Source organism: Phascolarctos cinereus, unplaced genomic scaffold (assembly GCF_003287225.1).
Source record: "Phascolarctos cinereus isolate Bilbo 61053 unplaced genomic scaffold, phaCin_HiC Scaffold_2;HRSCAF=192, whole genome shotgun sequence".
NCBI classification, from domain to species: Eukaryota; Metazoa; Chordata; class Mammalia; order Diprotodontia; family Phascolarctidae; genus Phascolarctos; species Phascolarctos cinereus.
The window spans coordinates 332,745,891-332,765,819 of record NW_027555625.1 but is presented as its reverse complement, the minus strand read 5'-3'; the positions used below and the strand labels follow the sequence as shown (position 1 = coordinate 332,765,819).

Genomic DNA, 19,929 nt, shown 5'->3' with positions numbered 1-19,929 from the left:
AATGATATTTGTATAACCAGCATTCAGGATATAACCATACTCTTAGTAGAGATGCCAGAGATTAACTTCTTTGGCCCTGTTTCCTAATCTAAAAGTGAGGAGGCTAAAACTAGAGAATCTCTAAGGCTCCTACCTTCTCAGATTATAAAACTGAAGATAATAAACATGAGAAAGCATATTTATTGGAATAAAAAAATGTAAAAATTTTCACATAAAGTAGTTTTAACATGGCACTTAATGGTAACTTTTTTCACAGTACGTGTATGTTTTTCTTCTAAAGAGACTTCAATTTTAAGAGTCTGGCATCAGTGTGGGAAACTGAATTGACTTTTTATGATTGCTTAAGCTAAATAAAGCCTTGAAAATAATGTACATTTTTGTATTTCCAAGGAGAACTCTTCACACTCAGCCCCCATGTAAGTCTAGAAAACTAGTTCTTTGTCAGAAGAAACAGTACAGATATGTCTGAAGCTTCTTCTGGCCAGGACTTTGATTCACTCACTCCAACAAGCCAGCAGTGATACAAAGATCTCAATGCCCAGAAACACTAGACAGACATAACTGTCTGGCTTCTACCACAACAATGGCTTTCAAAACACCAGTGTTATCTTGGTATCCCAACCCACTAGAGGTCTAGGAAGACTGGAAAATGGTATAATAAACAATGCTTCAACACACAGGCGCACTGCTTTGGATATGGTAGGCACTGAAAAATGTTTTAATTAATGTCATTAACTCAACACCTTAATACAACAGTTAGGCTACACTGGAGCTGGGTTCGAAAAACAAAGGTATGAATCTTTTTACTTGTGTGACCTTGGAAGTCTTGTCACCTCTTTGGGCCAGTTCTCATCTATAAAATGGTGATAATTCCATCTGTAGCACTGATCCCCAAGGGTTGTTGTGAGGATACTAGGAGGTAATGTAGGAAAGAAAAGTGCTTTGTAAACTTTCAATGTTGTCAGCTAGTATTATAGTAATCCCTTCTCTGTTAGGGTCAACAGCATTTCCTCTCAGATTTCTACGGATTGGAATCACATGTTTTATTTTAACTTGGTGATCAAGCATAAGTATGAGGGAAGAAACCTCAAACCTTCCCTTCTTAGGAGCTATCTGGATAGAAGCCCATTAAGAAAAAGAATGGCCAACATGCAATTCTGAAAGGTAAAGTGTCAGTCTTCTACCTAAGAGCTTATGTTTACAGTTTTTCTAAGGAAGTACATAAAGTGGATTATTGATGGCTAAAAGATGACTGTGAAACTAAATGTCAGAAGTACAAAATAAAAGAAATGTTATTAAGAAAAAAACCTTCAGTTTATTTAACACAATTTTGGTTTGGAAGAGACACTATGGTATTATGGGAAAAGCAATGCAACTTGGAAACAAAAACCTTGGGGAGAGTTTCAGCGCCACTTCTTATCAGGTACATAGTCTTGGGTAAATCCTTTAACTTCTTTTACTTTCAATGTTAACAAATCTGTCCTCAGAGTTGGAAAACCTAGGTTCAAATTCTAGCTCTGGCACTTCCTACTGTCAGACCTTCTGGGCCTCAGTTCCTCATCTGTAAAATGGAGAGACTGGAGTAGATTACTTTTAAGATTCCTTCCCTCTCAGTTTGTTTGAAGACAATTTTGGTGGGTTGGGTTAATAATGACTGTTTTCTTCAAATAATTTAGAAGTTATATGTTAAAGGAATTAGTCTTATTTTGTCTCCAAAGGACAGGAAAAGCAATAATAATGGCTGGAAAGCACTGTTTTCAGTTCCATAAATGGAATAATTTCCTAACAATTAGAGTTGTCTCAAAGGTAAATTTCTCCATTGCTATTGATCTTCAAGGAGAAGGGTCCCCTGAGGAAGTGTGAGGAGATTACTGTTCAGGTACAGATTAGATTAGATGACCTGAGGTTCTTTCCAGCTAATTGTTGTGATGCTATATGAATATCAATCCTAGCTACATCCCAGCTAATTTCTAACAGCTGTTAGAAAAGTGCTTTATAAATTGCAAGGCACTGTATAAACTAAAAGCATTATTCTTAACTCTTAAGACAAATAACAGCTGATATTTACATAACATTTTATGGTATACAAAGCACTTTACTTATTTTACAACTACCCTGGAAGACAGATGGTATAGGTAACAGCCTCATTCTCAGATGAGGAAACTGTGTAGAAGAGAGGTCAAATGACTTGCCCAGTTCCATATAATACAATACATAAAAAGGAGAGGCCTTGTAGGAAGACTACTATTTCACTCTTAGGGCCTAAGTACTTCCTACTAGTTATGTGGTCCCAAGCAAATAACCTCACTGCTTTTGGGCCTCACCCTTAAAATGGGGAAAACAGGGCCTGGGGAATGCTTAGCCTGAAAGAAAACGTGGGTGGGTTATGACTGCTGTCTTCAGGCATCTACAGGGCAGATTTGTAGAAAAGGGATTAGACTTTTTTCTTCTTTTCCCCATGGAGCAGAACCAAAGGGAAAGAGCTGTACAGTGGACCAGACACAGCTTCATCAAGGGCTAGAAGGGTGCTCTAACAGCTGGGGGGGGGGGAAGGGAACAGGGGACAGGGACGGGACGGGGGACTAAGCAGAAAGAACTTCTGAGTGCCCAGACTCAGGGGAATATTGCCCATCTTAACCCGTGACCTCTTTTATTCTGTAACTGATAGACAACTATTTGAAAGCTTCAAAGCCACATGAGCTTCAATGTTCAAAGAGCGAATTTTTAAAAATCCCTTCTATAAAGGCAACTTGTTCTGGCTCCTCCCCTTCTCCAACTCCCTGAAATCTACTTCTTACAGCAATAGCACAGCCCCTTTCTATGATCCATCACCAGCTGGGAAGAAAAGACTGGGTACAACCTTGGGGGAAATCCAAGAAAGTATGGACTCACCAGATGTGTTTTCCCACCTAGATCTCCAGGCCACCAACCACCCAGGCCTCCAACAATGTTCACTTAGCTAAGACACAACTGGCTTATGGCACAGGTTCTTCATTCTACTTCCATTTTGTTCTTCAGGGAATCAATAAAGGATTGGAACTCTTCAGGGTAAAACCGCTTGTATACATTAATCTTGCTCTTGATCTGCTTTGGAGTATCTTGATAGTAATTCTTCTCATCCCGGGCCATTGCCTAAGGAGGAAAAAGAAGCAGATCATCCAGAAATTTCATGAGATTACTTCTTGCTCTGTATCTCTCTTCCTCCATCTAGACCCACTCTTCAAAAAGTAAAGCCCAAACCTATATAGGAATTAAGTCACCAACTAACATGTTGGTCTGCTAAAGAGCTAAAGTGTCCTGAAGAAGTTATTTCAGTAGCTGATGGCTCTTACCAGGGAATCTCATACCCCAAATTCAGGCACTTTAGGAGAATCCAAAATGAAAAAGACCATTTCAGCCTTGCCAAAGGAGGAAGTAGGTAGAAAGAGGGCCACATGCTTTTTATGGTATGGATGAAGCATCGGGCTAAGAGACAGCCTAGTGTATTGGACTTAAAAGAGTAAGCAAACCTGGGAATCAGAAATTCTGAAACATATGCATATGACTCTGAAGTCACCTTATATCTCAGAGCCTCAGTTTCCTCCTGTATAAAATTTATACTGCCCTCCCCACAGAACTGTTGTGAGGAAAGAGTATATTATAAACCCTAAAGTGCTTCATAAGCAGCAATGATCACTTTTCTGTTCTGAGCAGAGTGCCTCCAACTTGCTACTGTAGCACAGTATTCCTAAAAGAATGTAACATCACATTGCCAATTCCCGTATATACCTTATGGGCTGGAATAGACTTCCTTTAAAAAAAAAATCCATACACACCAGTCACTCTTTAACAAACCATGTCTTCTTCTCTCCTTTCCTCAAGTATCATTTTCAAGAGTAAATAATGTGGAAATATGTTTTGCATAATTCCATATGTATGAGTATTGTATTCCTTGCCTTCTCAATGGATGGGGGAGGGCAAGCAAAGCCAAAACAAACTATGTCTTTCACACAGATGTTCAGAGGGAAATCACACATGTTAACTAACACAAGCCATTCAGCCACAGTGCCAGGATTCTCAGGCACTTGGGGATAAAGGGCCAATAGTTTCTCTGGGCAGGACCTAAGAGACCCAAGAGGTCAATCGAATGCTCACCTTATAGTTCTCCCCGTGATTCTCGACCATGTATCGCACATAGTCAATGAGGTCCCGTGAAAGGGTATTACCCTTCTTCTCAGGCAGGCTGGCCTCCTCTTCTAGGTCTACGAAGAGAGGGAAAAAACATATAACCCAGTCTTTTCCTTTACATTCTCATTAACATGTAACTCATCAACATTCTTTAGGCCACCTAACCTACGCACATAGTAGATAGCTAATCTTCCATTAGGGTGGTAGAATGAGAGTACTCAGGAGTATTCAAATGTGGGTTTAAATCTTGGTTCCAACCCTCTAGCTGTGTGATCTTGAGTTGAGTCACTCATATACTAAGCCTGTTTCCTCATCGAAAAACAGGGATAATGATATCTCTACTACCAACTCACACTGCTGTGATGAAAACACTTTTTAAATTTGTTTTGGTGAGGCAATTGGGGTTAAGTGACTTGCCCAGAGTCACACAGGTAGTGAGTGTTATGTGTCTGAGGCCAAATTTGAACTCAGTTCCTCCCGACTCCAGGGTAGGTGATCTATCCACTGCGCCACCTAGCTGCCCCAGAAAGCACTCTTAAAACCTTAAAACACCACAAAAATAGGAGTTATTGTTTTCTGATAGGATATAGCTTCCTAAAACTACAGGTAAGTAGACATCACCTCAAGGCAACCAGACCATCACCAGGAACCCAGATTCAGTCTTTTCCCCCACTTCCCCACCACTGCCACATACCAATTTTTGAATGTAATACATAACTCAAACTATTAAGCATCCTTTTTGTCCCCCCTTCCCAGTAAGTTGGCAGGAAGAATAATGATTTTCTATGTGACTTTGAACAAGCTACTTAACCTAAGCTTCATTTTCCTCATCTGTAAAATAAAGAAGTTGGACTGAATGATATCTAGACCCCGTTCTGCTAAATTCTATCATCCTATGAACTCCTTGGGTTCTAGTACTAGCTTTGCCACAAACTCTGCTCTCAGGCAAATTACTTTCCCTCCTTTAGCCAGTTTCCTCTTGTCTAAAGTTAAAGAGCTGGCCTAAATGCCTCTAGTTAGGTCACATTCAATCCTCTGATTTTAAACTCTTCTGAATGTCCATTCTATTATGACAAAGCACAATCAGCCTCTGTCAAAACGTGCTTGGCCAAGACCTAACCTTTCCATTTGCTTAATGATTCATTTCTAAAGTATTAGAATCCAGAATTAACTCACAACAGCCCAGCCAGATGAGGAAAGGGATGGGATTTCCCCCCCATTTTATGAATAAAAATCTGAGGCTCAGGATGGTTAAGTATTGCCTTGGTGATATTAGCAAAGGGGTGAAACTAAAATACAAATTCAGATCCTTTGACTTACAATCTTGTTTCTAAAACAATCCACATCAGTAAGTGTATACAGCTGTCTATACATGTTTACTTTAATTTTTTAAAAATTCTGAATCTGGAGACCAATTTCCGGACTCACCCTGAGGTGGGTGATGGGAGATAGGAGGCATATATTCCAAGTAAGCATAACAACATACTTACCATTTAAGACATATGGCTTCCGAACTATCTTGTTGGGCTTTTTTTCCTTGCTAACATCCACATCCATTGCTGTTACCTATGAGGAAAGACACTGTCTATGAAGAAATATGCCTGGAATATGATTTGACAATTGCACGGCAGAGACTGGGAAATGTTTGTGGTGTTTAAAAAACTCAAAAGCCATTGATGAAACTACAATCAAGTGGTCCATCATTCTGTGAAAATAGCTCCCAGAGTGCTTGCTCGTTAACCAAACACACCAAAGTCATTTGCTGGGGTGTCCATACTGAGACTAGCCAAAAAAAAAATCAACTGGCAGCAAGGACAATTTCTCTGTAGTCAAGTAAACAAGCTTTTAATTAAGTGCCTGTTATACCCCAGACATGGTGTTAAGCTTTGGTGACATAAAGAAAGCAAAAACAGTCCCTACCCTCAAGAAGCTCACAATCTAAATGGGGGGAAGACAACAATTGACTATGTACAAACAAAATCTATACGTGATTAGAGATAATCTCTAACATTAAGAATGACAAAGAAAAGCATCTTCCAGAAGGTGGGATGTTTTGTAAAGCAGATCAAAAGGACTGGGTAATAGATTGGACAGGGGTGGGGTATGTGTGAAAGTATAGGAAGGAAAGAAATATTTATTAAGTGCCTACCATTGTTGAGGCAGACACAGGTTTAAGTGACTTACCCAGAATCATAGAGCTAGTAAGTATCTGAGGGTGAAGCCCAGAGCTCTATCCACTGTGATACCTAGCTGCCAAGAGTGAGGAGATGATGACTCCTAGATTGTAAACCTAGATGACTAAGGATGGTGTGCTCTTGACAGTAATAAGGAAGTTATGAAGAGAAGAGTGTTTTTAAGGAATAAAAATGAGTTACCTTTTGGACACATGGAAATTAAGCATGACAGGACAGGCAACTGGGGGCGTGAGAATGGAGGTCTGGAGAAAGGTTAGGGCTGCATAACAGATCTGAAAAGCATATTCTAAGCTATAAAAGCACATATGATTTATTTCTAAGGTCCCTTACAGCTCTGACATTGTGCAATTCCTTTTACAGTTTTTCCTCAGGTCCCATATGTATATCTTCTGGAGACCTAAGCTGATCAAGGCTGTGTGTCACATCTGTATTCAGAAGAGTCTGATGCTTCCCATATTGTCTTTTTATTTTTTCTGGGGCAATTAGGGTTAGTTAGATGACTTGCCCAGGGTCCCACAGCTAGTAAACATATAATCTTTTTTTGTATGAACTAGCAAAAAATAAGAGTTAAGAACTAGTGACAGGGCCATATAGTCCATTTTAGAGATAAAAAACCAAGGCCCAGAATGGTAAAGTGATTTGCTGATGGTTATATAGTAAGTTAGTGAAACCAAGACTAGAACCCACTTAGGTCTCCTGACTCCAAGTTCTGTGCTTTTCTCACTAGGCCTACTTTCCCACCAGATATAAATGTCAGAGAAGCTGGCCCTGGGATAGCGCCATGGTTTAACCCAAGCCTGGGAGGCATGAAGAAGGACTTAGGCTATCCCCCACAAGGCACCAAGAGGCTACTATGACTGAGGATTAAAGAATGCCTCACTTCCAAGAGGTATTGGGGAAGTAGTGTCAGTCCCAGGATAGGAAAAGCTCACTACCAAGAGGCAGGGGCAGAATCATAATTATCAATTCTGATACCTGGAGCAAGAACCATAAACAGTGAAGTACAACAGGTGACATTAAATTAGTTTTGTAAGGCAAATTCAACTGGGAAAGCATTTCAGACCTAGGGACATATCCCTAGACACCAGCCCAGTGAGATGACAAATCCATCTCAAACCCCTCTGCCACTGGAAGAGGAGAAAGTGCAGAGCCTAGCAAGGGATTAGTTTGCCTGGAATGGGGGAATGCATGCTATGAGTATACTAATGTATTTCATGTAGATATTCTCAATTAGATGCTAAATGGTTGTGCCAACCTGATATTCGAGTTCAGCACTCCAGTCAATAAATAAGCAGTACCCCCTATACGCTAGGCTCCCAGCTAGAGTCCTCTCCCTCAAGAAACTTAACTTGGGAAAAAACATACATAAATAAGTAGGTACAAACAACATGCAAAGTAAATACAAGATAATGGGGAGGGGGGAACAGATGATATGGACAGGAAAAAGGCACTAGCAACTGGGGAAATCAGGAATGGCCATCACATCTAGGTGATGGCATCTGAGCTAAACTTTGAAAGAAGTAATGGATTCTAAAAGGCAAAGGTGAAGAATAAACAATTCCAGGCATGGGGAATTGTAAAAAGGCTACATGGCAGACAGAATATCCTGTCTGAAAGACAACAAACAGGTCAACTTGGCTGGAATTTAAGAGAAGGGGATTAATATGTAACAAATCTGGAAAGCTGAACTGGAGCCGGACAGAGGAGTTGTATTTGATCCTATGGGGAAAAGGGAGCCACTGGAGCTTCTTGAACAAGGCAGTGACATGATAATCAGACCTACGTTTTAGGAATATCACTTTGGCAACTATTCAAGCAATGGACTGGAAAGTGTGAGAATGGACTGTGGAGACTGGAGATAGGAGACAAACTAAGGAAGCTAACAGTCAAGGTAAGAGATGACGAGAGCCTGAACAAGGTTAGCAGCTGGGTGAATAAAGAGGAGACTCATTTCAAAGATGTTATGCAAGCAGAACAGAGAGCAGGGGATGTTTTTGCCTTTCTTCCTACCTCCAGCATTTAACACCATGCCTGGCACTTAATGAATGCTTGCTGAATGACTGGGAAGTTGGCACGGGAGAGTGAGGGGTCGACTGGGTGAGTGGCCGCCGACAGAGGGCGAAAAGCGAGTTCTCCGCTGGGTTTGGGGTGCCCGAAGGATCTACCCGCTAGAGGCTCTGTCCTGGGGGCCCTGCGTGAGTGCCGGGGCCGGGTCGTACCTTTCTTCGGAAGGGCACGGCCCTGTTGGGGTCCATGGCCAGGCCCATCTCCGCCAGGTTCTGCTGCACGGACTTGGAGCGGTCCCAGGCATGACGGATGTGGGAGCTGCGGGAGCAGAGGCAAGCCGTGAGCGGAGCCCGCCTCGCTTCCCACACGGCCCCCGCGCCCTCAGTCCCCCAGCCCCGGCCCTCCCGCTCACCACTCGATCTTAGGCGCCGCTTTCCGCCGCGCGTTACGGTTCAGCCGCTTCCGGTTAACGTTATAACCGAATTTCCGCCGCCGGTTCTTTCCCTTCGCTTTAGGCATCGTGACGACTCCGAGACCACCGCTTCCAACCGCTCACACGCGCCCAACCGAAGTCACCGGAGACCGCGTGGAAGCCGCCCGCTTCTTCTTCCGCAGCCGGCGACGCAGACGTAGCCGCCTTTTCTGCGCATGCTCTTGCGCGCGCTTAGCGTAGCGCCCCGATCGTCTCTTGGGAAGGGTAGTCCTCCGGGCCGGTGGGACCCTCCCCGCAGTCTTCCACTGCGCATGTGCCGAGGCCTTAGGTTCCGCTCCCTCCCAACCACTGTTTTGACCACAAGTGTTTCCGGCAGCGGAAAAGGAAGGGGCGGGGGGAGAGTGTGGGGGAATCCTCAGGCCGAGAGGTCAGTGTCCGCTGCGATGTCAACTCCTGGGTCGGTGGCTCCGGAGGTGGCCTTTGACCCCGCGACGCCCCCAGTAGTTGAGGGCTTTAGCCCTACCCCGCACCGTTTGCGGGATGAGAGCGTCAAGGACAAATTTCAACGCAAGGTCCGCGAGAACCCGGTGGTGCCCATAGGTGAGGGGTACGGGGAGGGGGGGGCGAGACTGCGGACGAGACTCAAGGGGGCAGGAAGCCGAGCGGGGAGCGCGTGCTGGGGTGGGAGGACCCCTAAGGTCACCCCAGTGCCATCTCCGTGTCCCCAAACCCTTTCCCATCCCCGCTCACCTCTAATTCACCTACTTTGTGTGTCGGGTGGGCCCCAACCCCGGAGTGCATTCTCCCCGCCCCCCCCACCGCTCCCACGACCCCCCACTTGCATCCCAGGCGCTCGGCTCCAGGCCTGGAATATCAAAGGCACATGGTAAATGCTTGTTGGCCTTAATTGGATAGACACCGAGACCAGAACCGAGGTCTTCGGCTTGCCCTGACCGGGGAGGGGTCTGTGCCCGATCTTTTTTTTTCTTTTTTTAGGCAATTGGGGTTAAGTGACTTGCCCAGGGTCACACAGCTAGTAAGTGTCAAGTGTTTGGTCTGAGGTCGGCTTTGAACTCAGGTCGTCCTGACTTCAGGGCCAGTGCTCTATCCACTGGGCCACCTAGCTGCCCTGGGACTGTCAATTATAAGAGCACAGGAAAGGGTATTCCTGGGAGGGAAGGTCTTAAACTGGGGAAGAGGCCTGGGAAACACAAAGCTGGGACGTTGGGGGGGGGCGGGAAGGAATTAGAGGTTTTTATTTTTTTGCCTTCCATAAATATCCTATCCCATGCTTCATAATTACTTGTCTTTCCTTCTATTCTTTGTGTGTATTATAGTTACTTATATATAACTACTCCCTCTCCCTTGCCCACTCCTCAAGAAATTGTAAGCCTCTTGGGGACTAGTCTCTGATTCAGAATTGAGTACAGAGAGGAGACAAAGCTCCTTAGGTCTTTTTTAAATTGTATTTATCTTTCTCTATAGAATTTAAACTCCTTGAGGGCAAGGATTTTGTCATTTTTGTCTTTGTATCCCTAGCACTGCACCTGATAAATGGAAGGTATTTAATAAATACATATTGGTTGACTATTTGGATTGATGTTGAACTTCCTCTTTCCACCTGGCTTGTTCCCCTACAGGTTGTCTGGCCACAGCTGGAGCCTTATGTTATGGACTCTACTGCTTTCACCAAGGCAACAGCAAGAAATCCCAGTTGATGATGCGGACCAGGATCGTGGCTCAGGGCTTTACAGTGATGGCCATTCTGGGGGGCTTGGTAGTCTCAGCCATGAAATCACCCAGGCTTCACTGAGACCAGTGGCCCATTACTTGAAAGAGTCAGTGACCATTTGCAGGGGACCCAAGCAGCTTTCCAGAGGGGGATTGGAGGAATTTCTTGGCCCTATGCTAAAGTCATATCTAATGGTAGTGAGTGAATCCTGTGTTTCACTCAGGCAGAACTGTTGATAATGTAATGGGTTTTTTCCATTAAAGAATGAAATTAGTTTGGATTTGAGAACAGAATTTGTCTTCAATTTTTTTTTTTGCCAGTCCTTTTTCTGCTTCTCCCAGATAGTCCTCATTGTATTATCCATACAGTGTCTAATACATAAGTAATAAATATATAATTCCTCACATTCCTTGAGTGTTTCAGTATACTTTTTTCACAACTACCCTGTAGATAGTATAGATATCTCCATTTTACAGATGAGAAAACCAAGTCACAGAGAAATTGAAGGATAAGTGTCAGAAAAGCAATCTCAAGCTCTTACTCCAAGATAGACATTCTTTTTCTGTACCATGTGCCCAGAATGGTTGACAGAGCTCTATGGATTTAACCTTAACCTCAGTTCTCTGAATTATATATGGTCTCATTGTATAACAGTATGTCACAGTGGAATCAGAACCTGAAAGACACATTTAGTTCTGTCCCCTTGTTTTACAAAGGAGTTAAGTGGTCCAGTGAATGGAGCAGTGGATTTAGAGTGGGAGGATTTGAAACCCAGCTCTGCTTACTAGCCTTGTTCCCTTACATGAGTCATCTGAAATCATCTAGGCCTCAGTTTTTCTCATCTGTAAAGTGCTAGACTAGATGACTGACCCCTGAGGTACTTGTCAGATTTAAATCTCTAAACCTACCAAAATAAATCCAGAGAAGGAATTTGGTCCAGAGGATCCACCTTGAGAACAGTGATACCTTTCTCAGGGGAACTGACTTAATCTCCAGGCTCTGAAGTCTTTCAGGTAAGAGAATTGGACTCAGAGTCAGCAAACCTGGATTCTAGTCCTGAGTCTACCACTAACTAGCTTTCTGATGTAAGGGAAACCAGCTAACCTTTCTGAGCAACCATTTTCTCATCTGTGCTGTGAGCATGGATAATATCTCTTGCCCCACTTCCCTCACCAGGCTCTTTTCAGGTAAAGTAAGAGAAGGTTTTTAATGGAGGCCTGTCCTGAGGACTGGCCTAGGTAAGTGCAGAGAGACTTGTTCCCTTCCTTAAAGGTTGTCCATCAGCTGATTTTTTTTGGCCAGCATAACTCATGAAGTACTGAGAAATTAAGATAACTCTGTCTCTATCAATGAACACCTAAAGAGGAGGAGGAGGAGGTTTTCCCCCTTGAAATTAGCTTGTTTTTCTTATAAATATGGTTCAGAACCAGTTAAAAGCTGCACAAAATATTACATAATTTGTATCAGAGTAGTAGAAGGAAGTCAAGAATGGAAGCTGGGCTTTGGATGAGTTTCCCTCAGAATTCTTTGACAATTTGCTATTGCTATTCAAAAGGGAAAATAGGAGAGCTTCGTAATTATTTATAAAGGGATTCTGGCAGTAGATGGGACGTTGGACAAAGTGACATCCAAGGTTCCTCCTCATTCTCAAATCCTGTGATTTCTCTGAAATGGCACAGTATAGGGAAAAGGGCCTTGGACTTGGAGACAGGGATCTGAGTTTGAATCTTGCCATTGATATTAGCTGTGCAACCATGGACAGGTCACTTGACTGAGCTTTTGTTTCCTCTGAAAAATGGTATAATACTTGTATTGCCTCTCACAGGACTGAGAAAGGTGCTTTGTAAACTTCTGAGTGCCTTTAAGCATGTGTTGTTACTGCCTACAGATTGGTGAGGAAGCTGCAAAGCAGAAACGAGGTAGGCATAGCTGTAAGGTGAAAACATTTTACAAGCACTTTGATCTCACAAAAAAGAGAAGATTTTAGAGAAGATTGTGGAGTAGAATATCACAGTGCTTAAAAAATGAAAAAATAAAGGTGGGTTTGAAATCTGCTTTCCTTAGTTGATTCTATTACCCCAACCCCACCCCAGGAATCAGCAGTCTGAAAGAAAGCTCAGTCAGATACAAAGAACATTAGACTTGGACTCAGAATAATAATACTAACTCACATTTATATATGACCTTGCAGCTTATAAAACACTTTTCTCAAGACCTGGGTTCTCAAGTTGCAGCTCTGCTACTTAGGAGCTGTGTGACCTTGAGCATTCACTTCCCTTTTCTGGGCCTCAGTTTGCTCACCTATAAAATGAAAGCAATAACACTTGTACTGTCTACCTTATGAGATCATTGTGAGAATCAAATGAGATAATATATGTAGAGTGCTTTGTAAACATAAAGCACAAATCAAATGTCACCTCAAGTCTTCTGAGTCTTGTCAGGGGAGTGACTTCCTAGGGTCCTTATATAGCACTTGGTACCTTTCTGACTGTACTTTCACATAAGACAGTGTATTAGTTGTTGGTTCTGTCTTTTCCTCTTAGCAGAGTCTACAAGGTGCCAGACCGTGAGTCACCCAAACTATAATACTAACGCTGTATGTAAAACTGTGCGTATAGCATGTACTCAGTAAATGTAGAAGGAATAAATCAAAGTGTTCTGTGTAAATAAGCATGATTATCATCTGACCTCTAACCTGAGTTTGGCTTAAGCCCTCACCTCTAAGCCTTTGTAATACCTGGCCATTTTGTATCTCAGCTTATCTAGTCTTCACATCTGTTGGTCTGCTGAGCCCCAGGGAGATCAGAGTTGGGTGGAAGGACAGCCACAGCCAAGTACTCAGTGTGGATAAACAGGAAAATTACCTGGCCTCCTGGCTGAACCACAAACAAGACTCTCCATCTCTTAGCTCTGCGCATCGTCTCTGGTTGCCCCCCTTCCTATCCCTCCTCAGTTCAGCATACTTCTCTGGCTTTAAGTCTCCACTAAAATCTCATCTTTAACAGGGAGTCTTTCCCAAACCCTCTTAATTTTAGTGGCTTCTCTCTGTTAATTATTTCCTGTTTATCCAGTATATAGCTTGTTTGTATATATGTGTTTGCATGTTTGACTGCAAGCTCCCTGAGGGCAGGGACTACTTTTTGCCTCTATTTGTATCCCCAGCTCTTAGCACAATGCCTGGCACATAGTAGGCCCTTAATATTGATAGATTGATTGACCTTGTTCTATCTGGGGAAATATTTTTTTCTTTGGCTTCAATTTATTTTTAATAGATTTGAAATAGGCTCACAGAGACAAAAGCCAGACAATGATATAACTCATTGAAATTGCCTTTCTCTATGATGTGTTTCTACCCATAACGACCCAGCAGCTGCTTATTTATATCAGGGTAGTAGAAGGTAGGCATGGATGGAAGCTAGGGCTTGAATGAGTTTTCTTCAGAATTTTCTGACAGCTGCCAATGGCCATTTGGTACCAATTCTGTAAGAAGTTCATCATGGTAGATGACATTTCATCTAGCAAGGATATGGCCATATGGAAATGTATGAGAGAAACCTTTGAGCACTAGAAAATTATCAAAACGCTAAAGGTCAGACTTGGAGGGAAAAGGCTGCCCCCAAAGATCACTCTTCAAATGCAGTCCAGCCTTCAAAGCTCAATCATGTGTCAGCTTATATCTGAGGGTGATCTGCCTGGCATTGATTCCCAACGTCTGGAAATCAAGGTTTCTGGATGGTCAAAGAAAGCTTATTAAAGTTCAGAAAAAAGTAAATGATGTCCACCATGGTCTCTGAGGAAGTGTGAATGAGAGATTGTTGAGCACTGTGGCTGTCTCCTGTACCTGCAGCTCACCTTTCATCTGCTTAGCTGAGAAAGCCACCACCTAGAAAACTTGATTTTGTAAAAGTACTAAATTTTACACTGGTCCTTTCGTGAAGCTGTCCCTGGGCCCCTGGTTAACGATCTTCCTGTTCACCCTTACATACTAGATGTCATGGATTCTTGCTGTCTACAAATGTGTTCTGTCTGCCTTCTAAACTGTCAAGTACACACATCCTTCAAATCTCTCCCAGCTTGAACCACAGTTTTGCACACAGCAGCTGCTTTTTAAAACGTGTGATGAAGTGAATTGAGGTTGATTACATATTACCTCTCCTCAGATAATCTCTGTTCCAGCCAAACTGGCCCACTGGTAAGGCCCTTCTGTTCCCACCCTGAGCCTCTGCACAGACTGTACCCCATGAGGAGAATGCTCTCCCTTCACTTCCTCCTTTCAGAACCTCTGGCACTCTTCAAGGCTCAGCTCAAGTGTGTCCTCCGCCAACAATCTTCCTGCTTCTTCCAGTGGTTAGTGCTCCGTAATGACTTTGTATTCATTTTGTGTGTGTCCTGTATTTGCATGTGTGTGAACATGCTATTGCCCTGGTAGGATATAAGCTCTTTGAAGGCATGAGCTATCTTTGTGTCTCCAGCACCTAGCACAGTGCCTGGTTCACATAGAGGCATACATAATGAATGCCTAGTGATTGATTGGTTAACCAAGGACAGGGGTCGAACCCAAGGTAGAGGCTGAGGTTCTGCTCAGGCTGGAGACCTGGGCTCTTACCAAGAAGGCTGGGATTATGTCTAGGGAAAAGGCAAGGATACCAGTTATTGAGGAAACTGGTATTATCACCCAGTCGGAGACTGGCCAGTGGAAATGGTCTTAGCTAGTAAATGAACAGAAAATATCAAGCCCAGAATAGATACCTTGACTCAAATATAGTCCAGGCTGTCGGGGGGGGAAAAAAAGGATGCTTTTCCTGGTTCCTCATGGGGGAAATTTAAGGGATGGACAGTATAATAGGGAGTGGGGGCAATGGTATGTGTAAATTGATATCTAGTGAATATCCAGCATTGATCATTGTAGCTACCTCTTCTTATCCAAAGAAATTTTAATCTTCTAAATCATGACCTTTCTGGGAGTCCTTGGGGAGGCAATTCTGAGTCAGGTTGGTAGGACATGTAATTGCTCAAAAATGTTTATGGGACTAGGACCACCCTTTGTTTTCAGCTAAGCTCTGGAGGAAACCACCAATACAGCATACTGTTCTTGCCTCTTCTACTCCTTCATTCCCTTGAATTCTCCCCACTTCCATTTCTTCTACCTCAAAGTAATTTTGCATTTATTTTGTCTATAACCTGTATTTATTTATCTATGAACATATCTTATCCCTCTAAAGGAATATAAACTCTTTGAGGGTAAGGTGTTTGTTTCCCCAGTACCTAACAGTGTGTCTGGTGCACAGTAGATAATTAGTAAATGCTTGTTGGTTGATTGATTGATTGATTGATTGATGGATTGATTGATTCCTCACCCTACCTTGGCTGATTATTTCTCCATTTTTGCAAAATGAATCTGCAAGAGTTAACTTCAGACATGATCTAGCATTTCCCATTAGAATGGCCTCTGACCACTGAGATACTTGAAGGAAAAGTGGAGACACTACACCGGCTGTCTGGGGATACCAGTGAGGGCTGGAGAAGGCTCTATTTTGGGGTCCCACAGATTGTAACTGACATGTGCTCTTGGATTCTACTGTCCTTGAAGGTCATGGAGCTGGGCAAGACTAATATGATTTAGAGCAAGAAATGACCTTGAGGCTATCTAGTGAAACCCCCTCGTCTTACAGATGAGTAAACTAAAGCCTAGAAAAAGGAAAGGACTTTGCAAAGGTCATATAGATAGTAGGATAGGACCTAATACAAAGGCAGCCTGACATAGATTGTAGCTTCCAAAGATACAAGAATGATGATAAATAAGTGTAAAAAGAGTTAACAACACAACCTTTAAGCCAAGAAAAATAAAAGACCTGTGGGACTCGATGGTCCTGGCAAACCAATGGTCGATGTGACACCTCAGGAGGTGAGTTTAAGAAGAAAGGAAGAGGCCAGGGAGGGGGCTCCCTTTGCCCCAAAAGATGAGGGGGAACTGACTAAACATTTTGTGCTGTCGCTATTGGAGGAGTGGCTTCCAGAGCAAACAAAGCTGCTTCTCCTTCCCTCCTCTCTTCTTCTTAGGCCTCTGCCTCAGCCTCCTCACCCTCTACTCTTTGGTAACCCTGAATAGGTGCCTAGCGGGACAATGGGGTTTGCTTCAGGGAGATGAGCATAGAACGCATGCGGGATACATCCTTGCACTGCCTGCTGCTCTTGGGGTTGAAGTCACACAGCTGGGCCACCTTCTCCCATTCAGTGCCAGGTACCTCTTCCTTAGACTCCTTCAGGAAGGCCTCTTCTGATGCTCTGCAGGAAGGAAAGACATAGGTATCACTCACTACTTGCCCAAGAATATGTAAAAATCATCTTAGCTGACAACCGTAGGAGCACAAAATCAACAAATGTCAGAGCTGGAAAGGACCTTATAGACCATCTATTCCAACCTTCTCATTTCATATACAAGGAAACTGGGGTCCATAAAAGGGAAAGGATATTTCTGTGGTCACATAGCTAGTAAATGGAAGGGCCAGTATTCAACCCAGGGGCTCTGACTCAATGCTGTTGTGTGCCCTTACATTGGTATCTGGCCCTATTCCCAAATGAGCAAGGTCACTTTCTCTTTTCAACTGATATTTCTAGCCTAAAACTTGCCATCCAGAAATGGAATGAGCTGTTGCAGGAAGGAGTAGGTCCTTCATTACTGGATGCCGTCCAGTTAGGTTAAATGACCACTTAATAGGACAGTAGTATAGGCAATGGATACATGATTCTGGTGAGGGCTGGATTCGATGCTCTATAAGGTCCATTTTGGGATTTGGGGGCCTTCTTGCTATAAAGAATACCTGTGAATTATAGTCTATCTAAGCCAAAGGTCTTTCCCCTGACCAGCCCTCCTAGTTCCCTAATACCCATTTAGGGCAAATCCATCCCTGCAGTGTTTCTATCTGGTGTCCCTTGCCTACTATATCCACTGTGCTTTCTGGAACGCCTGTTCTATTGTTGACAGACTGCTCTTTACATTAGATCCAAGCCATATCCCCCACCCCACCCCCGATTATTTTGTGTGTGTGTGTGTGTGTGTGTGTGTGTGTGTGTGTGATCCTGTGACCCTTCCAGGTCAGGCTTGGGAGTTGGAAAGATTTGGATTATGGTCCTGACCAGCTTTGTGAGCCTGGGCAAGTCATTTCTATGTGCTACGCTTTTCCCATTTGTAAAATGATGAAAATTTTCCTTGTCTTATCTCCCTCACAGAACCATTGGCTAGGACCTAAAGTTTGTGAACATCCTCTGGAAATTATGAAGCACTCTATAAGATAAAGGATGTTCATGATCTGGGAGATGAAGTAAGCATGGTTCTGGAAAGCATGACCATTTATCTCATTGGCAAAGATTGGGTCTACCTCTCCTAAAAGGAAGACAAATCCAGAGATTGGCTTTCCCTGTCAAGAAATTTTCCCTAAACCCTGAAAAGCATTTTTCTTTACTTAGCTGAAGCCTATTATCTATTCCATCCAGTCTATCACATCCTTCCCATCTGATGGTGCTCTGCTTTCTTAAGCTGAGAGAAGGCTTTCTGGTCACAAATCCCTTATTACTTGTTTCATATAACCTTGGATTTCACAACTAGAAGGGGCCTCAAAAGGCAATGAATCCAACATGCACCTGAAAAAGAATCTCCTTTTTACCATGCCTTTTAAGTGGTCATCTATCCTCTTCTTGAAGACCACCAAAGATGGGGAACATTAGGCAGTTCATTCCATTTTTAGACAGCTCTACTTGTTAGAGGAATTTTTTCCTCCCAGCCAGCCAACATCTTCCTCCCTACAGCTTCTACTCATTGCCCCTACTTCTGTCCCAAGACCAAGTAGAACAATTATCCACACAGCCATATAACAACCCTCCAAATTTTTATTTTTGTTTTTGTTTTTAGGCAATTGGGATTAAGTGACTTGCCCAGGGTCACACAGCTAGTTAAGTGTTATGTGTCTGAGGCCGGATTTGAACTCAGGTCCTCCTGACTTCAGGGCTGGTGCTCTATCCACTGCGCCACCTAGCTGCCCCTACTGCGTCACCTAGCTGCCCCAACCCTCCAAATTTTTGAAGGTGGTGATAATGTTCTCCTCTTCTCCAATTCCTTCAACCAATTCTTATATGTCTTGTTTTCCAATCTTATCATCCTAGTACCCTGCCCTTCCCATTTAATGTGCTCCAACTTATCAATATTCTACCTAAAATGAAGTACTTAGAACTGGATATAATACTCTAGTTGTGATTTACTGAAGCAGACATTAGGACTCACAGATCTACCTCATTCTAAACACTATAAATCTACTTATCTGGTCCTGAGCTCTCTGATGATCTCCAGTTTCACATCTTCAACTGCCTATTGGACATCTTGAACTGAATGTCCTATAGACATCTTAAATTCAACATGTCCAAAATGGAATTCATTATTTTCCCTCCCACCCCACCCCAAACTTTCTAACTTTCCTATTAGCATCGAAGGTACCGACGTCCAGTCACCTAACCTAGAAACCTGGGTGTTATCTTGCATTCTTATGCTTTGTCATCACCTGTATCTAATTTGTTGACATGATCTATTGATTTCTACCTTCAGAATATCTCTCCCATACTCCTCCTTCTCTGACACTGCCACAAACTTTGGTCCCTCATCACTTCGCACCTGGACAACTAGAATAGCTCACTGGCTAGTCTGCCTGCTCCGATCCATCCTCCATGCAGCCTAGTCAAAGTGACCTTCCAAAAGCCGAGGTCTGACCACATCCACCTGCCACCTCTCTCCACTCCACCAACTCAGCAAGCCCCAGTGGGTCCCTATCACCTCCAGGAATGAATATAAAGCTCCCTGTTTGGCTTTTACAGTTCTTTCACCTTTCCAGCCTTCTCAGCCTCACACCTCCACATATGGACTCTGCTGTCCAGTGGCACTGGCCTCCTTGCTGTTCCTTGAACAAGAAACTTCGTCTCAAGGCATTTTCACTGGCTATCTCCTATGTCTGGAACATTCTCCCTCCTCATCTCCACCTCCTGGTTTCCCTGGCATCCTTCATGTCCCACGTAAAATCCTACTTTCCACAAGAAGCCTTCATGCTAGTGCCTTCCCTGTGTCGATTATTTCCTAGGTATCATGTACATCGTTTTTCTGTACATAGCTGTTTTCCTGGTGTCTCCCCAATTAGACTGTTAGCTCCTTGAGAACAGGGACTGTTTTTTGCCTGCCTTTCTGTCCCAGCACTTAACAGTGCCTGCCTGATGGCACATATAGGCATTTAATTGACTGATTATTGACTACTATCTCTCCTTTCAAGTTTTATGTCATTTGTAGATTTGTTAAGCATTCCATCCATGCCCTTGTCCAGGTCATTGATAAAAATATTGAACAGAACAGAGCCAAG

General features: G+C 43.2%; 3 protein-coding genes across 5 annotated transcripts in view; 1 reads left to right on the top strand and 2 right to left on the bottom strand.

Annotated features, from left to right (window-relative positions):
• Nucleotides 1-162: 162 nt before the first annotated feature.
• NOP16 (NOP16 nucleolar protein) lies at nt 163-9,030 on the bottom strand. Its single transcript, XM_020998594.2, has 5 exons — nt 8,782-9,030; nt 8,582-8,687; nt 5,658-5,733; nt 4,135-4,241; nt 163-3,132 (listed from the first exon to the last, which is right to left on the bottom strand). The coding sequence occupies exons 1-5, from the start codon at nt 8,886-8,888 to the stop codon at nt 2,992-2,994; spliced, it is 537 nt and encodes a 178-aa protein (XP_020854253.1). The 5' UTR covers nt 8,889-9,030; the 3' UTR covers nt 163-2,991.
• Nucleotides 9,031-9,111: 81 nt separating this feature from the next.
• HIGD2A (HIG1 hypoxia inducible domain family member 2A) lies at nt 9,112-10,940 on the top strand. Its single transcript, XM_020998592.2, has 2 exons — nt 9,112-9,402; nt 10,443-10,940. The coding sequence occupies exons 1-2, from the start codon at nt 9,114-9,116 to the stop codon at nt 10,613-10,615; spliced, it is 462 nt and encodes a 153-aa protein (XP_020854251.1). The 5' UTR covers nt 9,112-9,113; the 3' UTR covers nt 10,616-10,940.
• A 1,748-nt stretch (nt 10,941-12,688) lies between these two features.
• The window catches only part of CLTB (clathrin light chain B), a 45,237-nt gene continuing 37,996 nt past the window's right edge, over nt 12,689-19,929 (bottom strand). For all 3 annotated transcript variants that reach the window (XM_020998790.2, XM_020998791.2, XM_020998792.2), the window contains one exon: nt 12,689-16,819. In XM_020998790.2, the coding sequence (XP_020854449.1) occupies nt 16,648-16,819 (172 nt within the window). In that variant the 3' untranslated portion in view covers nt 12,689-16,647. The remainder of the gene's footprint in view (nt 16,820-19,929) is intronic.